This window comes from Gymnodraco acuticeps, unplaced genomic scaffold (genome assembly GCF_902827175.1).
Source record: "Gymnodraco acuticeps unplaced genomic scaffold, fGymAcu1.1, whole genome shotgun sequence".
NCBI classification, from domain to species: domain Eukaryota; kingdom Metazoa; phylum Chordata; class Actinopteri; order Perciformes; family Bathydraconidae; genus Gymnodraco; species Gymnodraco acuticeps.
The window spans coordinates 1,299,260-1,327,157 of NW_022990510.1; the positions used below are offsets into that span (position 1 = coordinate 1,299,260).

The 27,898-nt window shown below is 40.5% G+C and overlaps 1 protein-coding gene across 1 annotated transcript in view; it reads right to left on the minus strand.

The window, feature by feature from the left end:
• Positions 1-27,898, minus strand: part of abhd17c (abhydrolase domain containing 17C, depalmitoylase) — a 54,107-nt gene continuing 26,209 nt past the window's right edge. The window contains exon 3 of the mRNA XM_034226982.1: positions 1-2,556. Coding sequence (XP_034082873.1) covers positions 2,337-2,556 — 220 coding nt within the window. The 3' untranslated portion in view covers positions 1-2,336. The remainder of the gene's footprint in view (positions 2,557-27,898) is intronic.

A 27,898-nucleotide genomic window follows, 5' to 3' on the forward strand; every position in this document is an offset into this window, starting at 1 on the left:
TACACTTCCATGCATTCTTTATTCCATTATAATCATTAAAACATCCATTGTGCTGCCTTCCTGCAACTACCACATGTATGACAATCTGCTTCACAACATGTTTAAGGCTCATCTGATTTACACATCACCAACATCTGATACTGTGAGCTTCATCTGCCTTTCATTTGCATATTGTGATTCCAGTGTTAAAAGCAACAATACTAGACAGCCCTGCGTGAGGGCTAATATGTATAGTGAAGATATATCATTACAGAGGAGTATCGTACAAACCAGCTCCGGAGACAGTGTAAACCTATCAAGAGTTAGACTGGAAAAACCTCGTAAAAATGTCAGTATCAAAACAATAATCAGGACTGGAGTGGGGTTTTCATCAGCTTAAAAAAGAGGAGCCACAAGACGAACAGTAGAGATGATCAGGGGCTCGTCATTCAAAAACATCAGCCATACATTAAAATAATAAAAACACAGACACTCAAATGACAAACCACTTCACAGCAGTAAACGGACCAATCATCGATCACACAAGTTGCTTTGAAATATCCCTCAAACACAATCCCTCTAATCAGCAGGCACGGGATAGTGTCTCTTTTACTCTATTGTGATTGTTTAACATGATTTAGTGTTTAGCTTAATGGTTTAGTGTTTTACTTTGCAAGGGGAAAATAAGAAATGATTGAGATACAATTGATACAAAGGTTGGAGGTGATTGCATGCGTTGCACACTTCAGATTTCCCCACGGTGGTTCTGTCAGGTCTTTGGAGTTCCAGCTGGGTGAAGATAACGCCATCACAGCTCAGCAGACGGAGAAGGTGGAGGAGAGCCCACACGGCTCAGAGGCTGAATCTGGTTTTAGTACCTTGCTCTCACCTCAGTATTCAACCGTCTGGCTTCCACAGTGATTGACTGATACCTCTGATGAATAGCAGCAGTTTTAAGACCACGGAGCCTGCTGTGGTTCACAGGACTGGCTGAAATGTTTACGAACATAAGGCTTTTTAGTAGTAGTAGTGAGAAATGAGTGAAGACACCCAGACCTCGAACACCTTCACATGGAGCAGGATCACAGTTCAGTCTGCAGGTGAACAGCTTCAGCCTACAGTACTGAGTCAAGTCTTATCAGCACATGATCTGCAGTTAACAGAATGGTAGCGCGGTGCCTGCTGCTCTCTCTTCAGTAAAGGTACAGTTAGTGAGGATGTCAATGCCTCCCCAAAATATCCATGCTAGTTAGACTGTGGGCTATGGACCAATATGTCTGTTTGTTGCGATGGCAAGGCGTATCTATACTCTGCAACACAGGCTGATAAGATCCATTCACTGAATGACCTTTTAAGGCATTTTACTTTAATTGTTAGGTGGTCTGGTAAAATCAGCATTACATTTTGCATTTAGATAATCCACCAATCAAAATGTATTTCAATAAACAACTTCGATTCATATCCATCTTTACTGCAGACTTCCATGAAGCACCATCTGCACAATTATTGTACTCTTTCTAAATGTCTTTGTGTTTAAGTTGCTGTCTGTATGCTGATTTAACCAGGAGCTTCACAAGTTCAAAGACTGGACTCTCCCAGAACAGTTTGAGAACCTTTGAGCTAGAGAAATTGCTAGATTGTTTAATAAAGTTAGGTTTACCGTCTTCCTGTATGAGAGCAGCACGCATCAGGACTACAAAGACTCTCGTCAACAGCTTCTGTACACACCCACTGAAAAAAGGTTCTACCTGCAATTAAGAAAAAACGTGGAATGCAGATAACAAAAGAAAATCAACATTCATATTCAAACACAAAAGCAAAAATCATTACCTGAAAATATGTGCACGTCAAAAGTGCAATTGTTTGGTAAACCCTGAATGGTAACTTAAAAATACAGAAAAAGTAAAAAACTTCATTTGTCTCAAGGTGCAAAAATTGATGCTTCCTTCACTTGGTATAAAAGAATACAAAAATCAAGCTTGCAAAGACTTGGTCAAAAAAAAAAGGAGAAACAGAGGGAAATATGGACATGTGACCAACTGGAGCTGTGGAGCAGGAGGGGGGGCGGAGTGAGAGGAGGAAGGGAAGGAGAGTTCAGAGTGAATCCAGACACGGTGTCCACATGAAAAGCAGCTGCCAGGGGGTGGACAGCCCGTGTTCAGCCAGAGCCCCCCCCCCCGGCTCCCGACTCCTGGCCGCACCTCAACAATCTAAAACCCTCTTTTTCCAATCGCCTACACATTCCTCCCCAGAAGGGCTCTGGGACAGAGAACCAGTCCTGCCCGATGCTAGAAGCTGGGAGATGATAAGGAGTGTGTTGAGATGATCCCTGGCCTCAGTACTGAACCCCCACCTCCTCAGGAGGAGGGCAGCTCGAAGGAGATGAACTGCTTGAGTCTCTCCAGGTACTGGGCGTACAGTTCAATGTCGTTGTGCCCGGCCCCCTCTACCCAGAGGGGCTCCACGGCCCGGGGGCAGCGCTCGTACATGGCCAGGCCGTGGGAGAAGTCGATCACCTCGTCCTCCGTCCCGTGGATCACCAGCACCGGGGACGCCACCTTGGACACCTTGTCGATACTGAGAGGAGACAGAGACAGCAGGGGGTCAGGGGACAACTCAAAACATTCATCTGTGACAATGGGCTGACAAATAGATCATCTTAAATTACACGGCTAAACTGGCTACTCAATTCTGGATCTTTGGACGTTTTAGAGGTCTGTTCATTTTCCTTAACCTGTTTAGCCCTGAGCCTGTTTTTCAGGTCTCAGGCTCGAAAATGACATTCCCAGAACAAATGACCATATATTCCCTTCTAAAAGGGTTAAATTAATAATCTTTGTTTTCAAAGTAATGATAAACCTGTGAGTTAGATGTAGAAAAGTCAGAATCAATATAGATGTTTTTTATTTTAAAGAAAATTCAGATTGAACATAATAAAAAACTGTAAATTATAGTGTCCGTCCAAAAATTATTTTTTACTTATAGTGAAAACTACCCTTGGATGATGGTAAGGTAGACTAAAAGCTTTAGGAATCCAAAGTACAACATATAATAAGTACCCTGTATCAAGATTGATGCAAAACAAGTGATATTTGACCTTTTTGGAGAGGTTTAGCAAAATAAACTCCACCTCTGAGGTGATTTGGGTGGAAATGGGGGTTTTAACGTTTCTCTGGAACCCATTGGTCGATTTTGGTGATTGACATCTCTTTCTGACCGTTAGAGTCAATAGAATCACACATGGATTATCAGAAATCATTCAAAGGGACACAGACGCATTGGATTAACCTATGGATTCTTCAGCAGCGTTTTTATCGTTTTAATGCCATTGAAGACCACGTTTGACCAGACTACGACACAGGTGAGCCATGTTAGCGTTTTTAGCTACCTAGCACAACATGTTTTGATGTCTGTTCTTGTTATTATCTCCGCGTATCATTGAGTGATAATGAGGCTACCCTTTGATTCTGTGTCACCTCACGATGTGAAACGATGGGTTGGATGTGCACCAAAGATAAATAATAAGGTTTTGTGAGTGAATTTCGGTGCAGTCATCTGTTAGCATTTTTAGCTCGTTGCTAATTCAGAGGCTCAGCAATAGCATTGTGGGTTTTTAAAAAAAAAAGTTTTTTAAATGATCAGTTAGATGAGTTTCTTCTCGTTACATGGATATAAAACATTCATAGTTTATTAAATGAACATGCCCTCAGACACTGTTTCCTGCGGGAGGGCCCCGGTACCGGGGTCTCTCGGGCTTAACAGGTTAAGCAACCGTTGCCAAGGAGAACAGACCGTTGCTGAGGAGGATCGGACTATGTTCAGACCACCGAGTGTTACTTAGATTTATTAAAGGTGGGGTAGGTAAGTTTGAGAAACCGGCTCGAGATACACTTTTTCTTATATTCCATGGAATGCTCTTAACATCCCGATAGCAATGAATATATTAAGTCCTTTGTGGAATCTGTGGAAGCCGTAGTACTGTAAAAAGCACGACCAATCATTTGAGCCGGCCCGGCTAAAATAACTGCCTGTCAGCCTTCCATCTGTGCACAAACTTATCTCGTGCCCTCATTGGTCATGTGTTCGTTCGTGTGTGTTGGAGGAGGGGCTCTGTAAGGAAGTGGCAGATTTTTTCCGGCTGTGTATTTTCAAATGCTAGTGTATTCGAGCTAGTTTCTCCAATATTACCTACCCACCTTTAAAAGGGAGGGAATTCTCATGACACGCATTTTTAAATAATTATCATCCGATAAAACAGACCAGTCTCTGTCAGTCTTTTCTTTTTCTTTTTTTAATCCGATGACGTTATCAGTGATTTTAAACGGATTAATTACCGAAATAACATCAACCCTGTGGGCGGCGCCATTTTACCGGAAGTGACGTAAACTATGCGTTTGGTGTTGAGGACAAATTGATGTTCATGTTGTTTACTCTAGTTACTCTCTCAATTCTATAGAAATATGCCTCATTGTATCGCGAAACATTGACACAATTCGGATAGGAACAATCCACGGAATGCTCGGTTCCATCTATTGCCAAAAGGTAAGCGTAGGAAGTACGTTCGGAGGCAGTGGCTAGCGAAATGTGGCCGGCCCGAACCGAAAGATCCACAGGCGCATGTATGCAGCGAACATTTCAAGTTTCCGGACGACTACTCTGAGAGTATGATAAAACATAACATGGGATTTATTGAACAACCATTACTTAATGGAGATGCAGTACCATCGGTCTTTCTGGTGTCATCACCGACCACGACACCAGTTCGGCCAGTTGAGAAATCGCCCTCTGCAAGTGTGAAGCGACGGAGGACCAGAAGTAGTGGTAGGAGTAAGAATAAGGTATGTTATGGCGCATTTCCATTGCAGCGGGTAGCCCCGTTTAAACGTCCTTTAGCGTCCAGGCCAGGCCAGTTTTTGGTGGCCTTTCCATATAGCGTAGTACCGGCTAGCGGGTACTTTTCCCCAGTTTTTCCGGTGTCAGTACCAGATGTGTTCGGGGTACCAGATGTGTTCGGGTGTATTTCCGTCGCATCCGTCATATGACGGATTGTACTGCAACTCAAGAGGGCCATCACGGTCAAATTCCGAACATTTAAACATAGCCGACACTTCATTCTTTACTTTGTCCGTTATTATATGTAGAAGATTATACTTTTTCTCCGTCATGTTGTTTCCATAGCAACAACTTCAAAATGGGATAGCCTACACTTCATTCTTTACTTTGTCCGTTATTATATGTAGAAGATATTAATTTTTTCTCCGTCATGTTGTTTCCATAGCAACAACTTCAAACAATTACAACTAACCGCTTGCCGCAAAGCTAGCATCACAGCCACTGCTCCGTTTTCGGAGACTTTGCACACGTTTTTCACAAACATTTTCACACGCTAGGAGTACTTCCACTAGCTTCGTCTTGATCTGTAGATGTGATTTGATGTGTTGTGTGTCCCCCAACTCCTCTCCAAAGTTCAGATACTATATAAAAATACTAAAAGGTAAATAAAACATTAAACATAATGACAAAATAACAACCTGAAATATATGTATTCTATCTACACATTTCGTAATTATCTAATCTAGTGGCCTTATAAAAATGTTGGCTAAAGTAACGCAGAATATATATATTTTTTTAATTGTAAATAATTAGAAACATTATTTATGTGCACAAGTACATGGGACCCCACCATAGCACCCCACACATAACAAGCTGTCCCGAGTTCCTCCGGCTGCAGTTCCGCAGACGGCCGGTGTGTGGCAGCAGAGCGCTGGGAGCAGAGGGACGTGAGTATATGACGGATATGACGGAAATACACCCGAACATATCTGGTAGCCCGAACATATCTGGTACTGACACCGGCCCCATAAAATCGTGGTTCTAGGGCCAGGGACAACAAGGCTGAGTATGCTAAACTAGAGAGGGAATCGCTAGCAAGGGTGGTACTACATGCATACATATCTAGTAATCAAAATCATTGTATCTACTAAGTAGGCCTAAATTGGGGTTGTATTGTTTGCCTTTTTAGAAAACTTTATTTTATATTATTTGGGCAGTACATGATATACACAATTGTATTGTTTGCCTGTAGTTGGCCTTTTAATTAATAAAATATTTGAATTTGAAGTTTTGTAGATAGGGATCTTTTGGAATTATCTAGTCTTTGTAATTGTCCGGTGACGTTTCTCAGACTGTCCAGACTGCTTTAATTCTCTAGCTTAAATCAGTAAATGTTCTAAAATGTTTGCTGGGCCCCTGACAATACTCAAATACTCCGCCATGTTTTCGTGTGTTTACAAAGTGAACGCATGGATGACGTCACGACCATCACGTGACTACTGAAAATGGCCAAAATGGCAGCTGCCTGACGGAATATACAGGTTTTGATCAAAAAGAGCTATAAAATCATTATTTACCGGGGAATATCGCTGATTTCTTCAGGGTATGGTTTAAACATAATGTCTCACTAAATACTGAAGTTTTGATTAATTATCTAATGAGTGGAGCATTCCTTTAAGGAGCAATAGTAAATATACAAGAGAAAAAAAAGGCCATACTTTTTCAGAAAAGTGTACATTTTTAAAGCTTTATACAATAACTTAATCTCTCAAAACGTATTCCATTTAAAGCATTTAAGTGCCACATTTCATTATTGGCTCAATAAGCTATTAACGTATTTAACCAATCCTAAAAAAATATGTTCCAAGTCAGTTTAAAAACATATAAAAATGTTGAATCTCTTCTTACTTTGTTATTTTCATAAAGCCCTTTTGCTTTAAAAAAAAAAATGGCAGTACATTTAACTTTAAACTAGGAAGATTAAATGGGCATAATTCAAATTCAATATATTAACCCCAAACTGCTCCCATATATTTTACTTAACTGTGAAAACACCACATTTGAACTGATCATGATAAATGTACCTCTAAACCCGATAAAAGTATTAATAGCCCCGATAATATAAAATATATCTTTTGGGTAAAAAAAAGAAAAAAATACTGCACTGTGGGTGGATTGGCATGAGGGGCGCTTGTTTTTCACTCGGCTCCTCCCGTTTTGCCAGTACTGTGGTATTAGTGGTTTAGGAAGAGGGGAGTTTTTCATAAATCCAGCGCTCCCTCACTCATGCCTGGCTGTGACGTAAATGGTGTGCGGCCGTGAAGCCAGGACAGTAAACAAACATGTCGTCGGTAGTATGGGACTATTTCAAAGTTTCAGAGTTAGATAGTTCGCTTGCTATTTGTATTAACAAATGCAATGCAGAAGTTCCACGAGGAGGGAAAAAGGCAACAAGCTATAATACTGCCAACCTGATTAGTCACCTGAAACATCGCCATCGCTACGATGGTGTGTTAAAAGCGTTAAACTAGCGGCGAATCCAAAGCCAGCTGCAAAGGCACCTACAGGTACATTTAATATGAGAAGCAGGAAGTTATCGGTATCGGTATCGGTTTCAAAAAACCAATATCGTGCATCCCTAGTTCACACCAAGTACTTTTCCCACAAAGGTTCCTGTGAACTTAGTTCATGAGAACTCTTTTAGTTCTCATGAACTAAAGCAGATCGCGTTCACACCGAAATTAGTTCCTGGGGGAGGATTAGGCAAATGAAGCCGCTGACATCACTTCTTCTTCTTCTGCTTTGGGTTTACTGGCAGGCCGCAAACAACTTCACGGCGTATACTGCCACCCGGAGTCCCTGGCCGGAAGTCTCCGGAATTGGGACTGGCTTCAGTAGAAGCTGCTGGGACTCCCAGCAGCTTCTACTGAAGCCTTCCGAGTAAATCGCCAGAACGCCGACACCTCCTCATCTCCACCGCTCCCATGTTTTATTTTGTGTTGCCATAAGTTAGTCTCTCTGTGTTTCTGTGCTGGGCTAATGCTAATGCTAATGATGCTAATGCGAGGATAATAAAATGGCGGCTTCACAAAACATTTTTGGAGTTTTACGGGGCGTGGTTTGCAATCCGCCCAGCCAATCAGACATAGGAACCTTTTTCTCCAACGAAAGTCCCTGCTCTCTAGCAGGGACTGAAAAGGGGGTAAAAAAGGTTCTCATGAACTAATTTAGTTCCTGGGGCTTTTTGGTGTGAACGCAACTAAATCGTAGTTCTCAGGAACCTTTGTGGGAAAAGTACTTGGTGTGAACGCGCCTTATGTGTTGTGTGGGTGGAATTATGCAAAGCTCCGTACTCAGGATACAATTTCCTCACTAATCATCCTGGCCCATAACTGGGAGGAGCAGCTCAGCCTCGCCGTGCCCTTCTGCTCAGATAGAGGTTAGCTGCTAGATGAATGCAGGGAAATCATTGTGAGTTCATTTGAATCCAGATGGAATACAACTATTACTTCACAGCTGGGTATACAGACTGACTGAATTATGGCAGATGTGGCTCTCAGACATGCTCTCCCAACATTTGTATGAATATGAGCTCACAGCTACACGGAGCAATCTCTCACCCAGGAGTAAATTAGCCCTGTTATACTGGCAAACGTTTGGTTTGGAGAGACTGACTTCAAGATTCAGAGCGAATCTATGATTGAGGGAAGCGAAGTGGGATGGAGAGTGAGAGAAATAGAGAAAGAGTGTGAGTATGAGGATGAGTACGAAGTCAGCAGTCACCGTATGTGCAGTTTAGGCTGTTTTGGAGAAAAAGGATACAACTCCTGAAGACCCAGGCCAAGTTCACATTGTGTCTTGTTAGCAATCTATTGGTTAAAGCAGGGTTTCTGACTGAACAGCTGATAGGCCCGAGGGCAGGGGTCTGCACCTTTATTATCATAAGAGCCATTTCGCCCCCTTTCCTTTTTTTACCTAAAGCATGTGTCTGGGGCCGCAAAACATATTTGATAACAGTTTGTTTCATTTATTCATGAATGACAAATTAAAGAAAACTACTGTTTATTGTTATTTTTGTTATAAAAAAAGGAAACACTAAACTCTTTTAGTGTAGAGTAGAGAATACAGGGGCAAGTGCACCTTGGTAATAATAAATACCTATTTTGATTCCTCCCCATATGTTAAATCAGTGGTTCTCAACTGGTCAGGCCTCGGGACCCACTTTTTCCTTTGTCAATAAATCGCAACCCGGAATTTTGAACCACTCATCTATTCAACAAAAAATCGTGCTGTAATATATACGCTTTTCAGCATACAATATTAATTAAAGTAAGGTACAGTGCATATATGACTTATATCCCTTCACAGAACTAAAGTATGCTTTTAAAATAAAAATAAAAAGGCAGACTTTGAGCCAATCCTGCAAATTCACCACACGTGAAAAATGTGACATGCTGAAAATCCAACCCCAGAAGGGGGGGCTGGGGCGATTCTCCCCCAGGAGATTTTTAGAAATACTAACAAACTACGCATTCTGGTACACTCTGAGAAGAAAATAAATAAATCTATTACTACCCAACATAATAATATTTTATGGCATTGTTTGTGTTTCACTTTGTTCTGACTGCTGAACTTGCTGCTCCTCACAGAGAGAAGAGTAAAGAGGAGATAGTCTGTGTGAATTGTTCTGTGACCTGTCAATCATCAAACCCGGGGTCATATTTCATTGTGTGTTCATTAGTGCGAATGCTGTTTACACCATTCCACTATAGTTCTTCGAATCTTTATTAGTGCGAATGCTGTTTACACCATTCCACTATAAATCTTCGAATCTTTATTAGTGCGAATGCTGTTTACACCATTCCACTATAGTTCTTCGAATCTTTATTAGTGCGAATGCTGTTTACACCATTCCACTATAGTTCTTCGAATCTTTATTAGTGCGAATGCTGTTTACACCATTCCACTATAGTTCTTCGAATCTTTATTAGTGCGAATGCTGTTTACACCATTCCACTATAGTTCTTCGAATCTTTATTAGTGCGAATGCTGTTTACACCATTCCACTATAGTTCTTTGAATCTTTATTAGTGCGAATGCTGTTTACAGCATTCCACTATAGTACTTCGAATTTTTATTCCCCTTATTATTATTATTATTATAAAACATATTTCAGTTCATTGGGGTTCCCTGATGCTCACGGTCTGGTAATTTTTTTATAAGAGCCATAGTTTTTGAACAGGTGGCAAAATTGTCAGATATAATCCTCAATGCAATCTTATGGGACTCAGTGCTGCAGATGGTTGTCATGGTGTTGCTGGGCAGATTGGAGCCGGACACACACTGGGTTTACACACACAGGTGTTTGTAAACATTCAATCACTACTGCTTACATTTAATATCTTTATTTAACCATTCAAATATCAAACTATTCAGCCTTTTCAACACATGATGGGAAACTTTCAACTTTTTCAAAATACGTTATACTTTTTAAAATATTCAGCTTTTTAAAGTCTTTTTTTAACATGGAAGTCATTGCAATGCATTTGAACTAACAATTCACACACACACACACACACACACACACACACACACACACACACACACACACACACACACACACACACACACACACACACACACACACACACACACACACACACACACACACACACCACCACACACACACACACACACACACACACACACACACACACACACATCACACACACACACACACACACACACACACACACACACACACACACACACACACACCACACACACACACACACACACACACACACACACACACACACACACACACACACACACACCACACACACACAACACACACACACACACACACACACACACACACACACACACACACACACACAACACAGACTCACAACATACACACACCAATTATTATTATTATCAATATAATATATATATTTCTATCATATAATATATATAATATATATTTAATATGATAGATGTCTATCATATAAGAGAGTAGATTAATGTAACCTCCTAATGTAATTTATAACTCCTATGAAAATGTTCAAAAAGTGCTCAACTTCACACGTGTGCTAACAGTCCAGCCATGAAGACATCTACGGGAAATTTTGAGATTTCTTCAAATGCCATTGCCATGGCAACACAATGCTCACCATGTAAACACGTTTTCTCATAACTTCAGTGAAAATGCTCCAAACGGCGCAAAACTTCACAGGTTTGGTAACGATGCAGCCATCAACGCATCTAATCGTATTATGGGGTGTCATCAAATGCCGTTGCCATGGCGACAGATAATTCACCATCAAGTTGGTTCAAAAGTTTGCAGTTCAAATATTCTGCTACTTTCCCAAGCCTTTTTACTTTCTTTTCTCTTCTTAATACAAATTCATTCACTACTACTTACATCTGATATTTAACTCCTTCAGCCTATTTTCAGCTGCAGAAACCATTCAACTATTACATTATTCAGCTATTTCAGGACATCAAGGCTATACATGTTGTTGTTTATATTTTCTTTTAAATATTAAGCTTTTTCTGCATTTTTGTAGCTTAAAGCAGCTACCATTCAGCTAATAACATATTCAGCTAAATTCAGCCATAAATGTTCACAGTTTACAGCATTCACACACATTTTCTGCAGGAAATGCATTTTCTAGTTTTTATCTGAAGTTGTACCCATGGATGTATAAAGAATAGTTCTACTGCAAAGTTATTCTCCGTGGGGACTTCCGACAACAATCTTGATTCTGATTTGCCAGAAGACTCGAAAAAACATCAGCAAAGATGTTTTATTAAGAAGATGATCACTACGTGACAGAAGTTTTCAAAACCGCTTATGGTCTCCGGTACTTCCAATCCAACGCCTACTGCATGCACAGCGTTAGAAAATCGGGCCTTCAAAAAAAAAAAAGAAGTTTTTCTTCACTCACACATCTGCGACCCACTTGAAATGGGGTCGCGACCCACCAGTTGAGAACCACTGTGTTACATATTAGCTTTAACTGACCTATCCCCCTGGGTCCCAGCCCATTGAAAATGTCCACTGTAGTGGACATTTTGTTAACATGCATCTCCTTATGCTAGGGGTGTAACGGTATCCGTATTCGTCCCGAACCGTCACTGTTCAGACATCACGGTTCAGACATCACGGTTCGGCACATGCAGTCCCACGACGAATACGCCTTTTTTTATGAAGGGAGAAAAGTCTGTCACTCAGGGTAGTATCCATTACACTATATATAATCCAGGGGGCGGTATTGCGCCTAAAAGCTGTTTGCCTGCCGCCCTTAAACAACAAATGAAGAACAAGAAGAAAACACAACAAAACAAACAAAATATTAAAACTGCGGTCACAGATATGCGCAGTGATGAGCGGCCCCTCGGGTCCGTGCGCCTGTTTGGGAGGGCAGCCGGTCGTCCCGGCGTCAAGCAGACGCGCGCGAGTCCTCGGAAATGAGCCATTTGTCATTTCTCAAATGTTCGCGTCCCAGGTCCTCCCGCAGCGACCCTTTAACGGATGTCGGCGCACCGTCTCGAAGGAAATACATTTCTCTCAAGGCTCGTCGAGGATCGATTATCGAGGAGGCTGTCTGGAGGAGCCATAACTGAGGATACACTGATTTAGAGGAGAGAGGAGTCTCTCTGGAGGAGTTACAGTGGGGCAAAAAAGTATTTATTCAGCCACCAATTGTGCAAGTTCTCCCACTTAAAAAGATGAGAGGCCTGTAATTTTCATCCTAGGTACACTTCAACTATGAGAGACAGAATGGGGGGAAAGAATCCAGGAAATCACATTGTAGGATAATAATTAATTTTTGCGTTAACGTGTTATTAACACGTTAACTTGACAGCCCTAATATTTAAGTTATATTTATTTTGATTTATGAATGTTCCATTCAAAAATGTTATTAAAAAAGACATGTACACCATAAAGCAGGCCTATTCAAATGGCGGCCCGCGGGCCAGATGCGGCCCAAAACCAACTCCCGAGTGGCCCAGCCTCCCGTGGCCAAATTCCTACACTAGTACAGACCATGAACGCAACACTCCGCGTTGCATAGAAACCACCAAACCACAACACGTTTTTTGAAAGTGCATCTAGTGGTGCTAGTAACGGTGGTCCTATGATAGCAACTCTAAAACATGTCTCTCTCAACTCTGAAGCGTAAACAGAGACAAAACGGTCATTGATCTTGTGGAGCAGATGCGCGCATTCCAAGTCAAGCTGGACCGACTTGAGTACGGGTCTGATGCTGCATTTTCCGACGCTCCACAAACACATCACATCCCCGGCACAAATCACTGCTCTTGTTCAAAACAAAAAATGTCACTTCTCCCATTGAGAAAGTCAGCGATGACAAATCACAAATGAGGTGATAGTAAGCACCTAGTTTACTATAGTAGACGTGTAGTGTAGTATTCATTCATATGTTAGTTACCCTTATCCCTTGTTATGGGTTAGTGCACTGAAGTGTTTGACAGTTCTTTCTCCTATTCATTTAAATGCACTTTGTAATGTGTCAGGTAAAATGTGACCAAAACGTATGATTTTTTTATTATTACTTGAAAAGTGAAAAAATAGTAGGCCTATTGATAGAGTACTACCTCTTTTTGTTACATTGGAGCTCTTTAACTGTTTGTTAATGCACTTTTTGATGTGCATGTGTCATATGTATCCAATTGTATTTTGTATGTGAGGACATTTATTAAGACTTCTATTATTGTATTCAGTTCAATGCACTTTGTGATGTGCCTCGTTCAAAAAAACATAACCTGAATATTTGACTTCTAAAGCAAACAAATGTAATGCTACAACTGTGCACTTTTTTTTCCTAATGCACTTTGAGATGCCTCAGATTCTGTTAAATTAATGCTAATTTGTTGTGTTTTTATGCACTTTTTGACGTGCCTTTGTTAGATGAACAATGAATAAAAATGGCATGTTATTCATCGCAGTAATATGTGTTGGTTTAAAATGTGTCATTACCCGCTTTTTACAGGCCGCTGAATGTCTGGCCCAGCTGAATTTTGTAGTTATAAAATCTGGCCCAACTGAATGTGTAATTGAATAGCCCTGCCATAAAGGATGACTATTGTCAGGAATGTTAGTGTTATATCAAATAGTGAATTATATTGCAGCAGAATGTTGCACGTCTGCACAGTGTTATATGTTATTAATTATAATAATTATGATTATTATAATTATGGCCCCAGCCTGTATGTCCCTATCTCTTCCCTTACTTGAATGCATACATTGTGCTGTTCATTTAAAAGGTAGGGTAGGTAATTCACTTCAGAAACACTTTTTGTTATATTACATGGAATACTCTTAACATCCCGATAGCAATGAATAAATTAAAGGCTTTGACAATAAATACATACAAATAGTTCATCTGTGGAAGCCGTGGCACTGTAAAAAGCACGTCGCACCGATGGCCTACCTGCCTGTCAGCCTTCCATCTGACCACAAACTTATCTTGTGGCCTCATTGGTCATGTGCACGTTCGTGTGTGTTGGAGGAGTGTGCTCTGTAAGGAAGTCTGAAGGAAGGGGAAGATTTTTTTTCGGTTGTGTACTTTCAAATTCTAGCACACTCAAGCTGGTTTCTCCATTCTTACCTCCCCTACCTTTAAAGCAAATGCAATGAAAGACAACAATGTTCATGCGGAATCCTGGCCCTCGGGCAAAATTCATGTTTAGAAAATGTATTGCAAGCTACATCTTGACAAAGATAAAACAAATAAAGTTTAGTGCTCAGACCTTCTTCAGGTCGTGTATAGAGTGAGGACGGAGTTTTTAATTCTATGCATCTGAAACTAAGATTTCCAGTTGTACCAGGACTTTTTCTGAAACTGCAACCTGGAGACAAATCATTTAGTTATCCTTGTTTTGGACCTTGACATATGTCCTGTCTCTGTTCCCAGAAACAGTGTAGACTAGGGCTGCTCAATTAATCATATTTTAATTGCAATTACGATTATGGCTTGCAACGATTACGAAATTATATATAAAAACGATTATTTTATTTATTTTTTTATTAATTGTTTTTTTTATTGGTTTTTCAGTTCAGTTATACTTAAAGTTCAGGGAAATCAACTGTTAAAAACATACTATTCAAATTGTTTTTCTCCAATAAATTGATTTTTTCAAAGTAAATGGATAATCGTTTTTTATAATCGTGATATCAATTATTGACCGAAATAATCGAGATTATGATTGACATAATCGAGCATCCCTAGTGTAGACTAGTGTTGCACGGTGTACCGATATTTGAAAGGTACCGCGATACCCTGCCGTTAAAAATGTTACGATTCCTCCGTTTCATTAGTATCGGTACTTTAAGAATGACGGGGAAAAGTACTCCGGTGAGAAAGCGCCGTTTTACTAAGAGCCGTGTGTGTTCAGCGCTCTGCTTCCACTCCCTGCACTGCAGCCGTGCCTGCAGTCCCGCCCCTCTCAAGCACACTCAAGTGCCTCCCCTCTCTCGTGCACGCGCTAGCTGCCAGAGCATGTGAGAAAGCGAGAAGCATGGCTGCAAGTGGGAGTGAAACTGCCGCTGCGCCTCGGCTTGTTGACAAAAAAGACCAAACCAGTGTAATTTATTTTGTGACAAGCGAACGTTTTCGTAGTTTGACGAGGCAATTAATGGCAATGCTAACTGTCTAATATGGCTCTTTTTAGCTAACTTATCAATGTGGCTAACATCTCCAATGTACATTTTGTCAATAATTATTTATATTACTGTAAATAATAAAGTTAACTATCAAAGAAATCACATAAACTCAAGTATAAAGAAGAGACCATGTTGTAAGAAAACACTTAACAGATAAACTACAATTTTATTGATCATGAAAATAATAAAAGAAAAGCATCGAAAAAGAATCAGAATCGCAATTCTTGACTTGGTATCGGAATCGAAACCAAAATGTTGGTTTCGTGACAACACTAGTGTAGACTAGCTCTTACTAGCTCGTCTGACTAGCTTCACCGCCCATTCACCTTGGAAAGAATCTCATTCAGAGTGTTAACTCAAAAATATGTAGCAACCGTGAATAACAACCATGAACAACTCTGCATCTGATATGGGCTGAACAGAAAACAAGAAGTGGGCCAAACCCCAGCATCACGCTTCATTAGAGAGCTGCTGCTGTCACTGCTGTGCTCCTGCTGCTCTCTGCAGAGGACATATCACCCCCCCCCACTCACAATCCATTATGATAACAGAAACGGAAAACAAGACAACTTCCAGGGAAAACGTGGCATGACTAAAACAATGAGTGTACTAATTTAAAAAATGTATCGTTTTAATTTGCAAGGGCATGCCCCCATTTGTCATTTCAAACTCTTAATTCCAAAAACGTCATGCCTGACAACATTTATGGCAGGACTTAGCTTGGATGGGTGGTCTGTTCAGGTTCTGACCAGACCAGTTTGGAGACTGCTGCCCACTTTAAAAATAACGTTAAATGCAGAGATTACATTTTGCTGTGTGTTATTAAGTCCTCTGTTCCAACTACATTTAAAAACAGAGCCTTCTCATTTAGCATGCTAAGTGTTTGCAACTGTTTAGTGCATCAGCATACATGTCAAGACAAAGTGGTTTTTGTCATGCATATTTAAATATAAATGTCCTTATACAAGGTAATCCCTAATCTGCACCTCACTTCAATCGTATATGTGGGCAAACACAAATATAGATGGAAGAAAATAAAGAACATTAAATACAATATACAGAGAGATTTCTCTAATATTCTATTGTATACAGTGTTCGCTAAATGTCCGACTGTGCGGTCAGAGTGGTTCATCTGCATGTGTATTAGGGCTGAACGATATACCGTGTCATGGCGATAACCGCGATATGCGCATGCGCGATATTCACACCGCAGGGACGTGCGGTTTTATTCATAAAAAAAAAAAAAATGCTAACGCGCTTTAGCACAGAATTCTAAATAAAGATACCCTTATTACTTATCGAAACTGCACATACAATATATCCGATTAAAGCTGAGACTCCACAGATTATTTAAGTATAGTATCTAAGCGATCCGATCTCGCGACAGGGGAAGCAAACACAGACATCACAACACGTACCTTTTACGGAGCTTTTACGGGAGATTGTCTCACCGTAGCTGTCAATCTGATCAAAAGACGTGTTCAATGGCATTAAAACGAGAAAAAACGCGGCTGAATCGGTTGATCCATAGGTTAATAATGTATCTGTGGCTTTGAAGCAATTGTTTATAATCCATAATTCCATTTTTATGTAAAAATCGGAGCACAAAAGTTAGCTGCTAATGGTAGCCACCAGAGTGTATGCAGCTTCCGGTTTTGGCTACGCGTCACTCTCACTCCGTATTTGGTAATGTGTGTGTGTTAGACTGCTGCATAGCCAAGACCGGAAGCAGCAGCCACTCTGGTGGGTACCATTAGTAGCTAACTTTTGCTCTGCGATTTTTACATAAAAATGGAATTATGGATGATAAATGAAATAATTTTTGCACGTTAAAAACCTATGGATTAACCGATTCAGCCGCGTTTTTTCTCGTTTTAATGCCATTGAACACGTCTTTTAATCAGATTGACAGCTACGGTGAGACGATCTCCCCTAGAAGCTCCGTAAAGGTACGTGTTGTGATGTCTGTGTTTGCTTTCCCTGTCGGAGTTCGGATCACTCAGTGATGATACTATATACCTAAATAATCTGTGGAACCTCAGCTTTAATCAGATATCTTCTATGTGCAGCTACGATAAGTAATAAGGGTACTTTTATCTTGAGTTCTGTGCCAAAGCACGTTAGCATTTTTCGCTCAGGGGTCATTTAGATGCTTCTTATGAGACTTGTGTTTTGTTTTGGTAAAAATGGTTTGTATCGTCAATTAGCTGAGATTATTTCCGTTAATCTGGTATAACACATTAATAGGTTCTTAAATATTAAGATCCCCTGAGACACAGTGTCGTGAAAAAAAAAGTAAAGTACCCGCCGGGACCTTGGGGCTTAATAGGTTAAAAAAAACGCAATATATATCGCAGGGGAACAAAAAAACGCAATGTCAGTTTTTTTCAATATCGTGCAGCCCTAATGTGTATGAGTCGGTGGTTCAGAGTGGGGACTGGGGACAGCAGATTAGATTTGTAGATCTATGTGTTCATAGAGCACAACCCTTTTATAAACCTCACCTCTTAAATCATTACAATTATTAATGATTAGGTACATTAATTTATTGTTATAGAAGGATGTTTATTAAGCTTGATGATTTTGGATAATATAGTTTGTTCTTCACATTATAACCTTTATGAAAATAGGCTTCATTGCAGGACTGTTTAAATGACACACATTTTAGCCATGTGTTTTCTAATAAACTGGCAAATAAGTGTATATAGATCATTTATTTGCTTATTCTCATGCCAGACAAAATCCATACACAGGTGCTGTACAATTAAAAATAACCAATGGTACCTCAATCTTGGATTAGAAGCAGCTTTGAATCACTACAATTATACATTATTTAATTAGGAATTGAAATCTAAAACATTTATTTACCCAATAGGTGACTGCTTTAACAATTCCTTATCAATGAAATATGACATTTTACAATTAGAAAATATTTTAACCACTGACATAACATATTCAACATAAAAATCAGGGATTAGGCTAATTTAGAAGTTAAAGAAACAGATCCCTTTAACACAATACTTGAATGATAACATCTAAATCACAAAATAACACCTTTTTAATTGTGGATCTGCTGTATTCGGTATTAACAGCTGCAAATGTTCCGCCACCTTACAGGACATTCATTTAAATCCACTTGAAGTATTGAGCAACTGTCTTCAGGTTACATTAATCTCCCCACACTAACTAACATCAGCCCCTCTGCTCGAAACAGCTGCTCAGCTGAACAGATTCCCCAGCCCTTTATTTTTCTATTTACTGCTACCACTAAATATGAATATACAGATGTATATGTATCTATAGCCAGGAGAGTTTATCAGCTGTTTTATTCTTGTGAGAAGCATGTGTAATCAGAGTCCTGCGGGCTGACTATCAGCTCTTAGCCGGCATTAAACCAGCATCTACTTCCATTTCAGATCCTAGTTTAGAGTTGGCATCAGGATTATAATCAGACATTTCTAGACCTGTCAAAGATGAACTGCTTAACCACACAGCACAAACACCTGTAGATCATTACGCACAAATACACAATCTTACAACACTTCCCAAAAAACTACACTTAATATTCCTTACCATGCTACACTGCTAATCACTGCAGACTCATTCGATTGTAACATCGTCTGAGTGTTCATAATTTGGTCACACAAGCACTGATCCCTTGTGTGACCTTATTATGAGCGCAGTGAGTCGGCATGATACTTCGACAACAACACTAATAATGAAATAATGAATTTCTGGGATCTGCAGTAGACAGATCCTGGTAAGGAGAGGACAGAGGCTTGTGCTGACGCAACCGGTTTAGAGCATGATCCCAAATATGACAATATACATGCTTTATGTGTGCTTAGTTAATTTTGTGCTTGGTTTCAATAAAAGAAACATAAGACACACTATAAGAGTTGGCCCTACTGACACCATATGGAGCTGTGTGCAAGTAGAGATACAAGACACAAGCACTCACCAATCATAACTTCACTTATCATTTAGATGACATCACATGGTTAGGATGGAGTATGTCAGATAAGAGTGGAGTATTTCCACATTCAACTTCAGTTTAGATCGGCCGCTTTTTGTTGAGCTGTAACATGCGGTTTAAAGGAAGGCTCCAGTCATTAGATAGTTAATCAAAACTTCAGTATTTAGTGAAACATTATGTTTAAACCATACCCTGAAGAAATCAGCGATATTCCCCGGTAAATATTGATTTTATAGCTCTTTTTTATCAAAACCTGTATATTCCGTCAGGCAGCTGCCATTTTGGCCATTTTCAGTAGTCACATGATCCGAAAAACTAGGTCGTGACGTCATCAATGCGTTCACTTTGTAAACACACGACGAAAACATGGCGGAGTATTTGAGTTCGGACTCGTCAGCCGAGGAAGAAGTTTTGAAAAATAAAGTCCAGGCGGACTTACTTTGAATTATCAACATAGGTATTCATTCCATCCAAATACAACTGTAAAAAAAATAAAAAACATACTCTGTTATCCTCTTAGGCCCCACGGACCCGGTTCCGGGGCCGAAATCGCGTCATTTGCAGGAAACAACGTCTAAGGAACCTTAATATTTAATAAACTATGAATATTTTATATCCATATAACGGGAAAAAAACTAATTTAACTGATCTTTTTCATTTTTTTCTTAAAAAAAAAAACACACAATGCTAACAGTGAGCCTCTGAATTAGCCCCGAGCGAAGAATGCTAATCTATTACTGCACCGAAAATCACTCCTAGCTCCCTTATTACTTATCCTAGCTGCACATCCAACACATCGTTTATGATCGTAAAGACACAGAATCTAACAGTGCTCATCTCAACACTGAAAGATACAAACTCGCGACGTTATCAACAAAAACGTACATCAAAACAAGTGGCGCTAGGTACTAACATGCGCTAGGCTAACATGGCTTACCTTGGTCTTTGTCTGGTCTAAACTGGTCTTCAATGGCATTACAACGATAAAAACGATGATGTAGTTAATCCATAGGTTAATATCCAATGTGACTGTGTCCCCTTTGAAATGTTCTGATAATCTATAAGCAATAAAACTGCAATTCCGTTATCTGCTGTCCGCTCTGCGCTCCGTGCGCTCTGGGTCCTGCAATTCCTGCTTCCTTACGTAGTAAACAATAAGTAGAGTCTTCTGCGTAATGTGCTGGCATTGGCAGTGCACTGCATCCCCATTAAGTAATGGTTGATTAATAAATCCCATTTTATGTTTCATCATACTCTCAGAGTAGTCGTCCGGAAACTTGAAATGTTCGCTGCATACATGCGCCTGTGGATCCTTCGGTTCGGGCCGAGCACATTTCGCTAGCCACTGCCTCCGAACGTACTTCCTACGCTTACCCGTTGGCAATAGATGGAACCGAGCATTCCGTGGATTGTTCCTATCCGAATTGTGGCAATGTTTTGCGATACAATGAGGCATATTTATATAGAATTGAGAGTGTAACTAGAGTAAACAACATGAACAAAGCACATACGTCAATTTGTCCTCGACACCAAACGCATAGTTCACGTCACTTCCGGTAAAATAAGTCATGTGACTCGTCAAAATGGCGCAGCCCACAGGGTTGATGTTATTTCGGTAATTAATCAGTTTAAAATCATTGATAACGTCATCGGATTAAAAAAAGAAAGAAAAAAAGACTGGCAGAGACTGGTCTGTTTTATCGGATGATAATTATTTAAAAATGCGTATCATGAGCATTCCCTCCCTTTAAGTCTTAGTTGGTTCTGACAGAATCATCGTTGTTGCATTCATATTTTAAGATTATTGGTTTGTGCAGAAATATGTCTATCACAATCCTAAACAGTCAGCCACAAAAATAAGAATAAGTATAATAAATGTAGACCTACAAGTAGAAAGCAGCACTTAATATTGTGGATGAGAATTAGTCATCAAGCAGTCACTCTGTCAGAATGAAAGCTTGTTTGCTAATGCACGGTGATAAGCACTGATAAGACCATGTTTATGACAATAATTGAGTGTGAAATTGCCATGTCGTTGGAAAAAAAGTAAAAAAAGACTGCTGTTTGAGCACTTTGTCTGTCAAAATGTCTACACACTGTGAATCTATAACACACCGTAGTAGCCCATCTACAGTATGCACAGAGAGTCAATTATTAGTGTGAATAGCACTAGGGTTGGGAACCGAAACTCGGTTCCAGATGAGAACCGATAAGAAAATGCCGGGTATCGGGTACCCATACAAAATACACAATTTCGGTTCTGCTTAACGGTTCCTAAACGCGGTAGACCCTGTATTCCACCGGGTCCGTCTGCGCCGCGGCGCTGCGGTGACCCGGTGGAATACATAGCAGACTGGCCATCTGTGTGTTCTGGAGAATCACAGAACGGCCGATCGTCAGCGGGCCGTTGACGGCCATTGACGGCCATTGACGGCCGGCTCGGTACGCTGACGGCCGGCACCGCCCTTCATTTTTTTAAACGGCATCATGTAAGTTGCGCTGACAGGCGACAGAGGTCCACAGTTTCCCCGCAGCGAGGCTCCCCCGCCCTCCCGTAGAGAGTTAACGAGCTCAGTCACTTCATAACACCAAAGATGTTTAAAGTGAGGCTCCACGACACTAAAAAAGATAAAGACAAGGCACAGTGTAATGCCTGTTAATAGCTTGCTAAAGGCATAGCTCAGTTAAAATAAAGCACAGCTATTGTGCAATACATTTGTATTGCATGTATATTTTTTTTATTTGTAAAAATGTCAGTTAAAGCTTAAAAGAATAAAGATATTTTTGTTATCTAAACGTTTGACCACTTTCTTTTACAATTTTGGAATCGAAACGGGGAATCGATAAGAACCGGAATCGATAAGAACCGGAATCGATAAGAACCGGAATCGATACATTTCAAACGATACCCATCCCTAATTAGCACAGAGCAGTGGAGAATAATAGAATAAAAGTTGTGAGTAATGTACTGATTACTTTATGTTTGGAACAGACCTGAAAGAACTCACCAGCTCTTATTGAGGGAATAGGGTTTGAGTATCAGCTACAGTGGTGCCAGAGCAGAGAACTAGAAAAATGGCAGGTAGGGGGGCCAGGAGGGCCGAGGACTCACATAAAATATTGTGGTGGCTGTCGTAGTAGGACTAGGACCTATGGCCGATAAATGATTGAGAATGAGTCAATATTCAGGAGCATTCCATGTTACCTGCTGCAGCTTTTCTAGCCTTTATGGCTAGCATACATTATAAATGTTCTTAATGCTCCTACCAAAGTATTGCAACTCGGCACACATGCACATAGCATGCTCTGAAAAGAGAAATGTAGACACCAAAAAGAGAACTTTTCATAACACATGTTCATTCTTCCAGGGGGTCATTCCTTTTCTTAGCAACTATTATAGGAGGTATTGTTGCGCCACTAAGAAACAAAGCTCAAATGGGTAGAATTGTACATCTTGACCATGATTGACTCAACGGTTATGAGGTAGCTTCCTCCACTTTGTACATTATTCAAACCAAATATTGTTCCAGGCTTACCAATGAAATAAAAAATATTATTATTATAATAGGCTACTCATTATTCATGTGTCACTCCAGTTCATAATGAAAGCTGAAAATAAATATTACTGAATTGAACTGTATTTGATAGCCTTGTTGACAGAGGTATTAATACAAAATCTGGAACTATTTACATACTGCACTGAATCATGACGCAGGTTAGACATTAGGCTTGACAAAGTATTTTCTAAGCAGACCCCTTCTCTGAATGTTCATTGAATACCTTTGGTCAAGGCTAAAGGTTATTATTACTATTATAAAACAGGCTCCTTTTTGGAAAATAATGGGGAAAAAATAAAACTTTTTTTAATTTTTTTTAAAATAATGATTGGAATGAAGCATTATTAAAAAGTTGCCAAATTACTTCTGTATATTTATACGAAGGCTGTGATATTTGTAAATACAGGGATGCAAAAAATAAAAAAGAGAGAACCATTTGAAGCAGAAAAAAAACAGCGTAATATACCACTTGACAGGGCCGGTGCTATAATGCTTCAATTAACTGGCTATTCTTTATAATATACTCTGATCAATAGGAGACAGAGATGTTAAATTATAGATCAATGGTTTTTATTATTATTTATAACCTTTTTCCTCTCAAGGGCCATTACAATTTTTACAACATCCTCCGAGGGCCGTACAAATGATTGACCTCTGCTTAAAAAACTAAAATCACAGTCCATTCATTTGGCCTTTCTTTCATGCTGTGCAAAGAAAAAGCAACCTCTTAATCCAGATATTTTACCATGACTCGTGCATGCATGCACGTGCACGGTGTGGCATGACCACCCAAACAGAAAGATATGGACACAAGATGTGTGCAAATGTATTTAGTTTCCTATCCATGTGAACCAGATTTAAGTGGGGGGGGACCTAACCTCCTCTAGGGGGGTCCGGGGGGCATGCTCCCCAGGGAAGATTTTTTTTAAAATCCATCCATCCATCCATCTTCTCCCGCTTATCCGTGGTCGGGTCGCGGGGGTAGCAGTTCCAGCAGAGAGCCCCAAACGTTCCTTTCCCCTCATCAACCAGCTCTGACTGGGGGATCCCAAGGCGCTCCCTGGCCAGAGAAGAGATATAATCCCTCCACCTGGTCCTAGGTCTACTCCTTGGTCTCTTCCCAGCTGGACGTGCCTGGAACACCTCCCTAGGGAGGCGCCCAGGTGGCATCCTTACTAGGTGCGCGAACCACCTCAACTGGCTCCTTTCGACGCGAAGGAGGAGCGGTTCAACTCCGAGTCCCTCCCGGATGACCGAACTTCTCACCTTATCCCTAAGGGAGACACCAGCCACCCTGCGGAGAAAACCCATCTCGGCCGCTTGTATCATTTTTTTTTTTAAATGTTGAAGTTAAAAGCATCAATCTGGTGCACTTTGAGAGCAACATTAAGAGATCTATGGATACATCTCTCAACATCCATATGAAACAGAACTGTAAGCAGATTTATTTTTCTTTATGGATATTTTACAAATCACTCCCCTTTCGAACTGTATTCTTGTTTATTAATAACAACTTTTTAGTTACTGTCATATAGTATTTTATACCTGTTTTTCATTTAGTCTCTTGTTTTTTTATAACTATAATGATCGTATCAAGGTGTGCCTTAACCTCACTGAGCTGAGGTTATCTGAGCCTCTCAGTCTGTCAGGAGAGAGCTCTCTTCCACCTGGTTGTAGAAAAGCTCTTTAAATTTGTTAGCATAGCTAGCTAACCAGATGCAGGGCTGCACATAATTGGTGCGCAGGTGCGCATGCGCACCTCCGCCAAAAAAAGAGCACCGGGTCATTTGAAACAAAGCGCATTTGCGTACCAACATTGAGAGAGGGAGAGAGGGAGAGAGAGAAGGGAGAAGAGAAAGAGAGAGGAGAGAAGAGAGCGAGAGCGAGAGCGAGAGCGAGAGCGAGAGCGAGAGCGAGAGCGAGAGCGAGAGCGAGAGCGAGAGCGAGAGCGAGAGCGAGAGCGAGAGCGAGAGCGAGAGCGAGAGCGAGAGCGAGAGCGAGAGCGAGAGCGAGAGCGAGAGCGAGAGCGAAAGATATTTGCGAGTTGCATATGAACCATGATATGATAGCTTACACACCTTCCGGCGCAGACTGAAAACTCATCTCTTTCGACTCCACTTCGAGCGATAGAACTATTAACAAAGCACTTATATACTAATAAAGGACTGGCTTATCTAAAGCCAGTTGAGTAGCACTTGAAATGTTTTTGCTCTATGAAGCCTGATGTACTTATATGATTCTGTTTTCTTCATGTTTGTATTTTGTTGGTCGAACGCACTTATTGTAAGTCGCTTTGGATAAAAGCGTCAGCTAAATGCAATGTAATGTAATAACTCAGGGCCGGCCCGTAGCACTGGCTAGATGTTCGCCTAGGGCGCCAGATCTGGGGAGGTGCTGCGCTGGCAGTTCTGGGAGGGAAAAAAACATTTTGACCGTTGGGGCTCATCCTAATTTTCGGCCTTGATGTAACAATATTCATAATTAAGTAAATGTAACACCCTTTTCACCCCGGTTCCACGTTTCATTTGCCCTGTACGATGGGCGCTGTAAGTGATGAAAATGGGGGATGTTGGCTTATCTGGCGCCCGCAGCTCACAGCCAAAATGCGAGTGAGCGAGGGAGAGAGGGAGGGTGCACCGGTACCAGCGCTGTTGTTATTAGAATCTGGTGCTAGCTGCTCTAACGGATATAAGAAGAAGATGTTTCTACAATAATGTGGAGGGAGAGTCCTCTCCAGTCAGACTGAGAGGCTGATAAGTTAACTACAGCTCAGTGAGGTAAAGGACTCTGAGTCTAAGTTCAAACGGTTTGGTCACAATTTATGTAAACACATATTTCCAAGGCACTCCTTTATAATGATTGGGATAAACAGGTTTGAAATCATTCCAATGTATACTATAGGACAGTAACCAAAAATATCCTTTAAAACTGGAAAGATAAAAAAAAATGCATAAATAAATAAATGTTAAGGTAAAATAAGATATGAACAACAAAAATAAAATAAGTTACATTAATTTGTTGCTATGGTAGGTTATTGGTTATGTTCACATACTTATTTGATTACATCCACTTGTCTAAGATGACAACAGAGACTTTTGATCCAAAACCAGCTGTTGACTTGTGGATGCAAGCATCTAATCACAGACTCAACCAGAGAGAAAGTAGTAGGCCTACATCATCAGCTACCATGTCTGACAGAGAGGAAGACAGTGAGGAGAACAGTCAGGAGGGTAGTGATGACAGCTTGTAGGATTACTGGTCGTGCTAATGTTGTCTTGTGTTCACCTCTGCATGTGTGTTCTGTGTTCACCTCTGCATGTGTGTTCTGTGTTCACCTCTGCATGTGTGTTCTGTGTTCACCTCTGCATGTGTGTTCAGTGCCGTGTGTCTGGCAAATAAAGTCAAGACCCCCTCAAAAGTTACGGTTTATTTCATTTTAAGGATGAGCACCAAGCAACATCTCCAGGTGCTCCTTTGAGAACCAGGGCAAAAAAGTTATGTGCACCCCTACTAATAACAACAGATCGCCACTGGGCTTACAACTAAAGACACAGCCACGCAAACACTGCGGTGTGTACGGCTCCTTATGGGTACTGCAATATTTGAAGTGCTGGAGCGGGGTTCCGGTGCTCTCCGTCAGCAATACAGCACGTGATGACACGTTACGCTCGTGTTGTGTTCAAGGAACCTGTCCTTGGCCAGGAAAAACAGGCACTCGCTTGTTTAATTATTTTGCAGTCTAGATTTCTTTAACATTTTTTGAAGTGAGAAGTTGTCCGTCAGTCTGTGACGGAGAATATGAGTTTAAGTAAGTTAAACTCGTATACTGTATATTATATAGATTAATTACACATAATGTACATTATTTCAAGCCTTTATTTGTTTTAATCTTGATCATCACAGCTTACAGCATATGAAAAACCCAAATTCAGTATCTAAGAACATTTGAATATTACAAAATATCCGATAATTAAAATGATTTTTAATACAGAAATATGGGATTAATTAAATGAATTAACTTTTCCACGATATTCAATTGTATTGAGATGCACCTGTACAGTTAAAACTAAAGAAAATCAGGTGCCCAAATAACACTGCTTACCAGTAAGACTGTTCTGACGTAGAAACATACTTTGGTCGCGTTTCCAACCGTGACGGCAGGATTTAAAGATCAAATGCAAAGCTTTTTGTATAATTGCCAGTACAATCGAAATCATATAGCTACAACACTATCTAAGATATTGCAGTATTAAAATCGGAGATAATATGAGTCTGGCAATGCGCAATATTAATTTTGTTCAACCCCCAACACCAAGTCCGACGATTTATTTTCTCCGCCGCAAGATGGCGGCGCGTGACGTCAGATGTGCCAAACATATTTCCACCTGGCTTATCAATCACAGCGGCTTCCGTCGATAGTACAACCAGTTTCGTCTATCATGTCTGATTCTGAGTAGACTATAGACTAAAAGCTTTAGGAATCCAAACTATAACATATAATAAGTACCCTGTATCAAGATTGATGCAAAACAAGTGAAATTTGACCTTTTTAGAGAGGTTTAGAAAAATAAAGTCCAGGCGCTCTGAGTGAGCCTCTGAATTAGCCCCGAGCGAAAAATGCTCGCAGCGGCTCACAGCGGCTTCCGCCGATAGTACAACTTAGTTTCGTCTATCATGTCTGATTCTGAGTCGGAGGCCACCCAATATCTGGAGTATGTTGTCGACATCCAACCATATCTATACGAGCCTCTGATGTCGAAGAGGAAATACAAGGAAACGTCACCTGATATCACCGATGAAAGTGCTGATGGCGATGATTCAAGTTCGCCATCTGAGGAAGAGGCCGAGGGTGCTGAG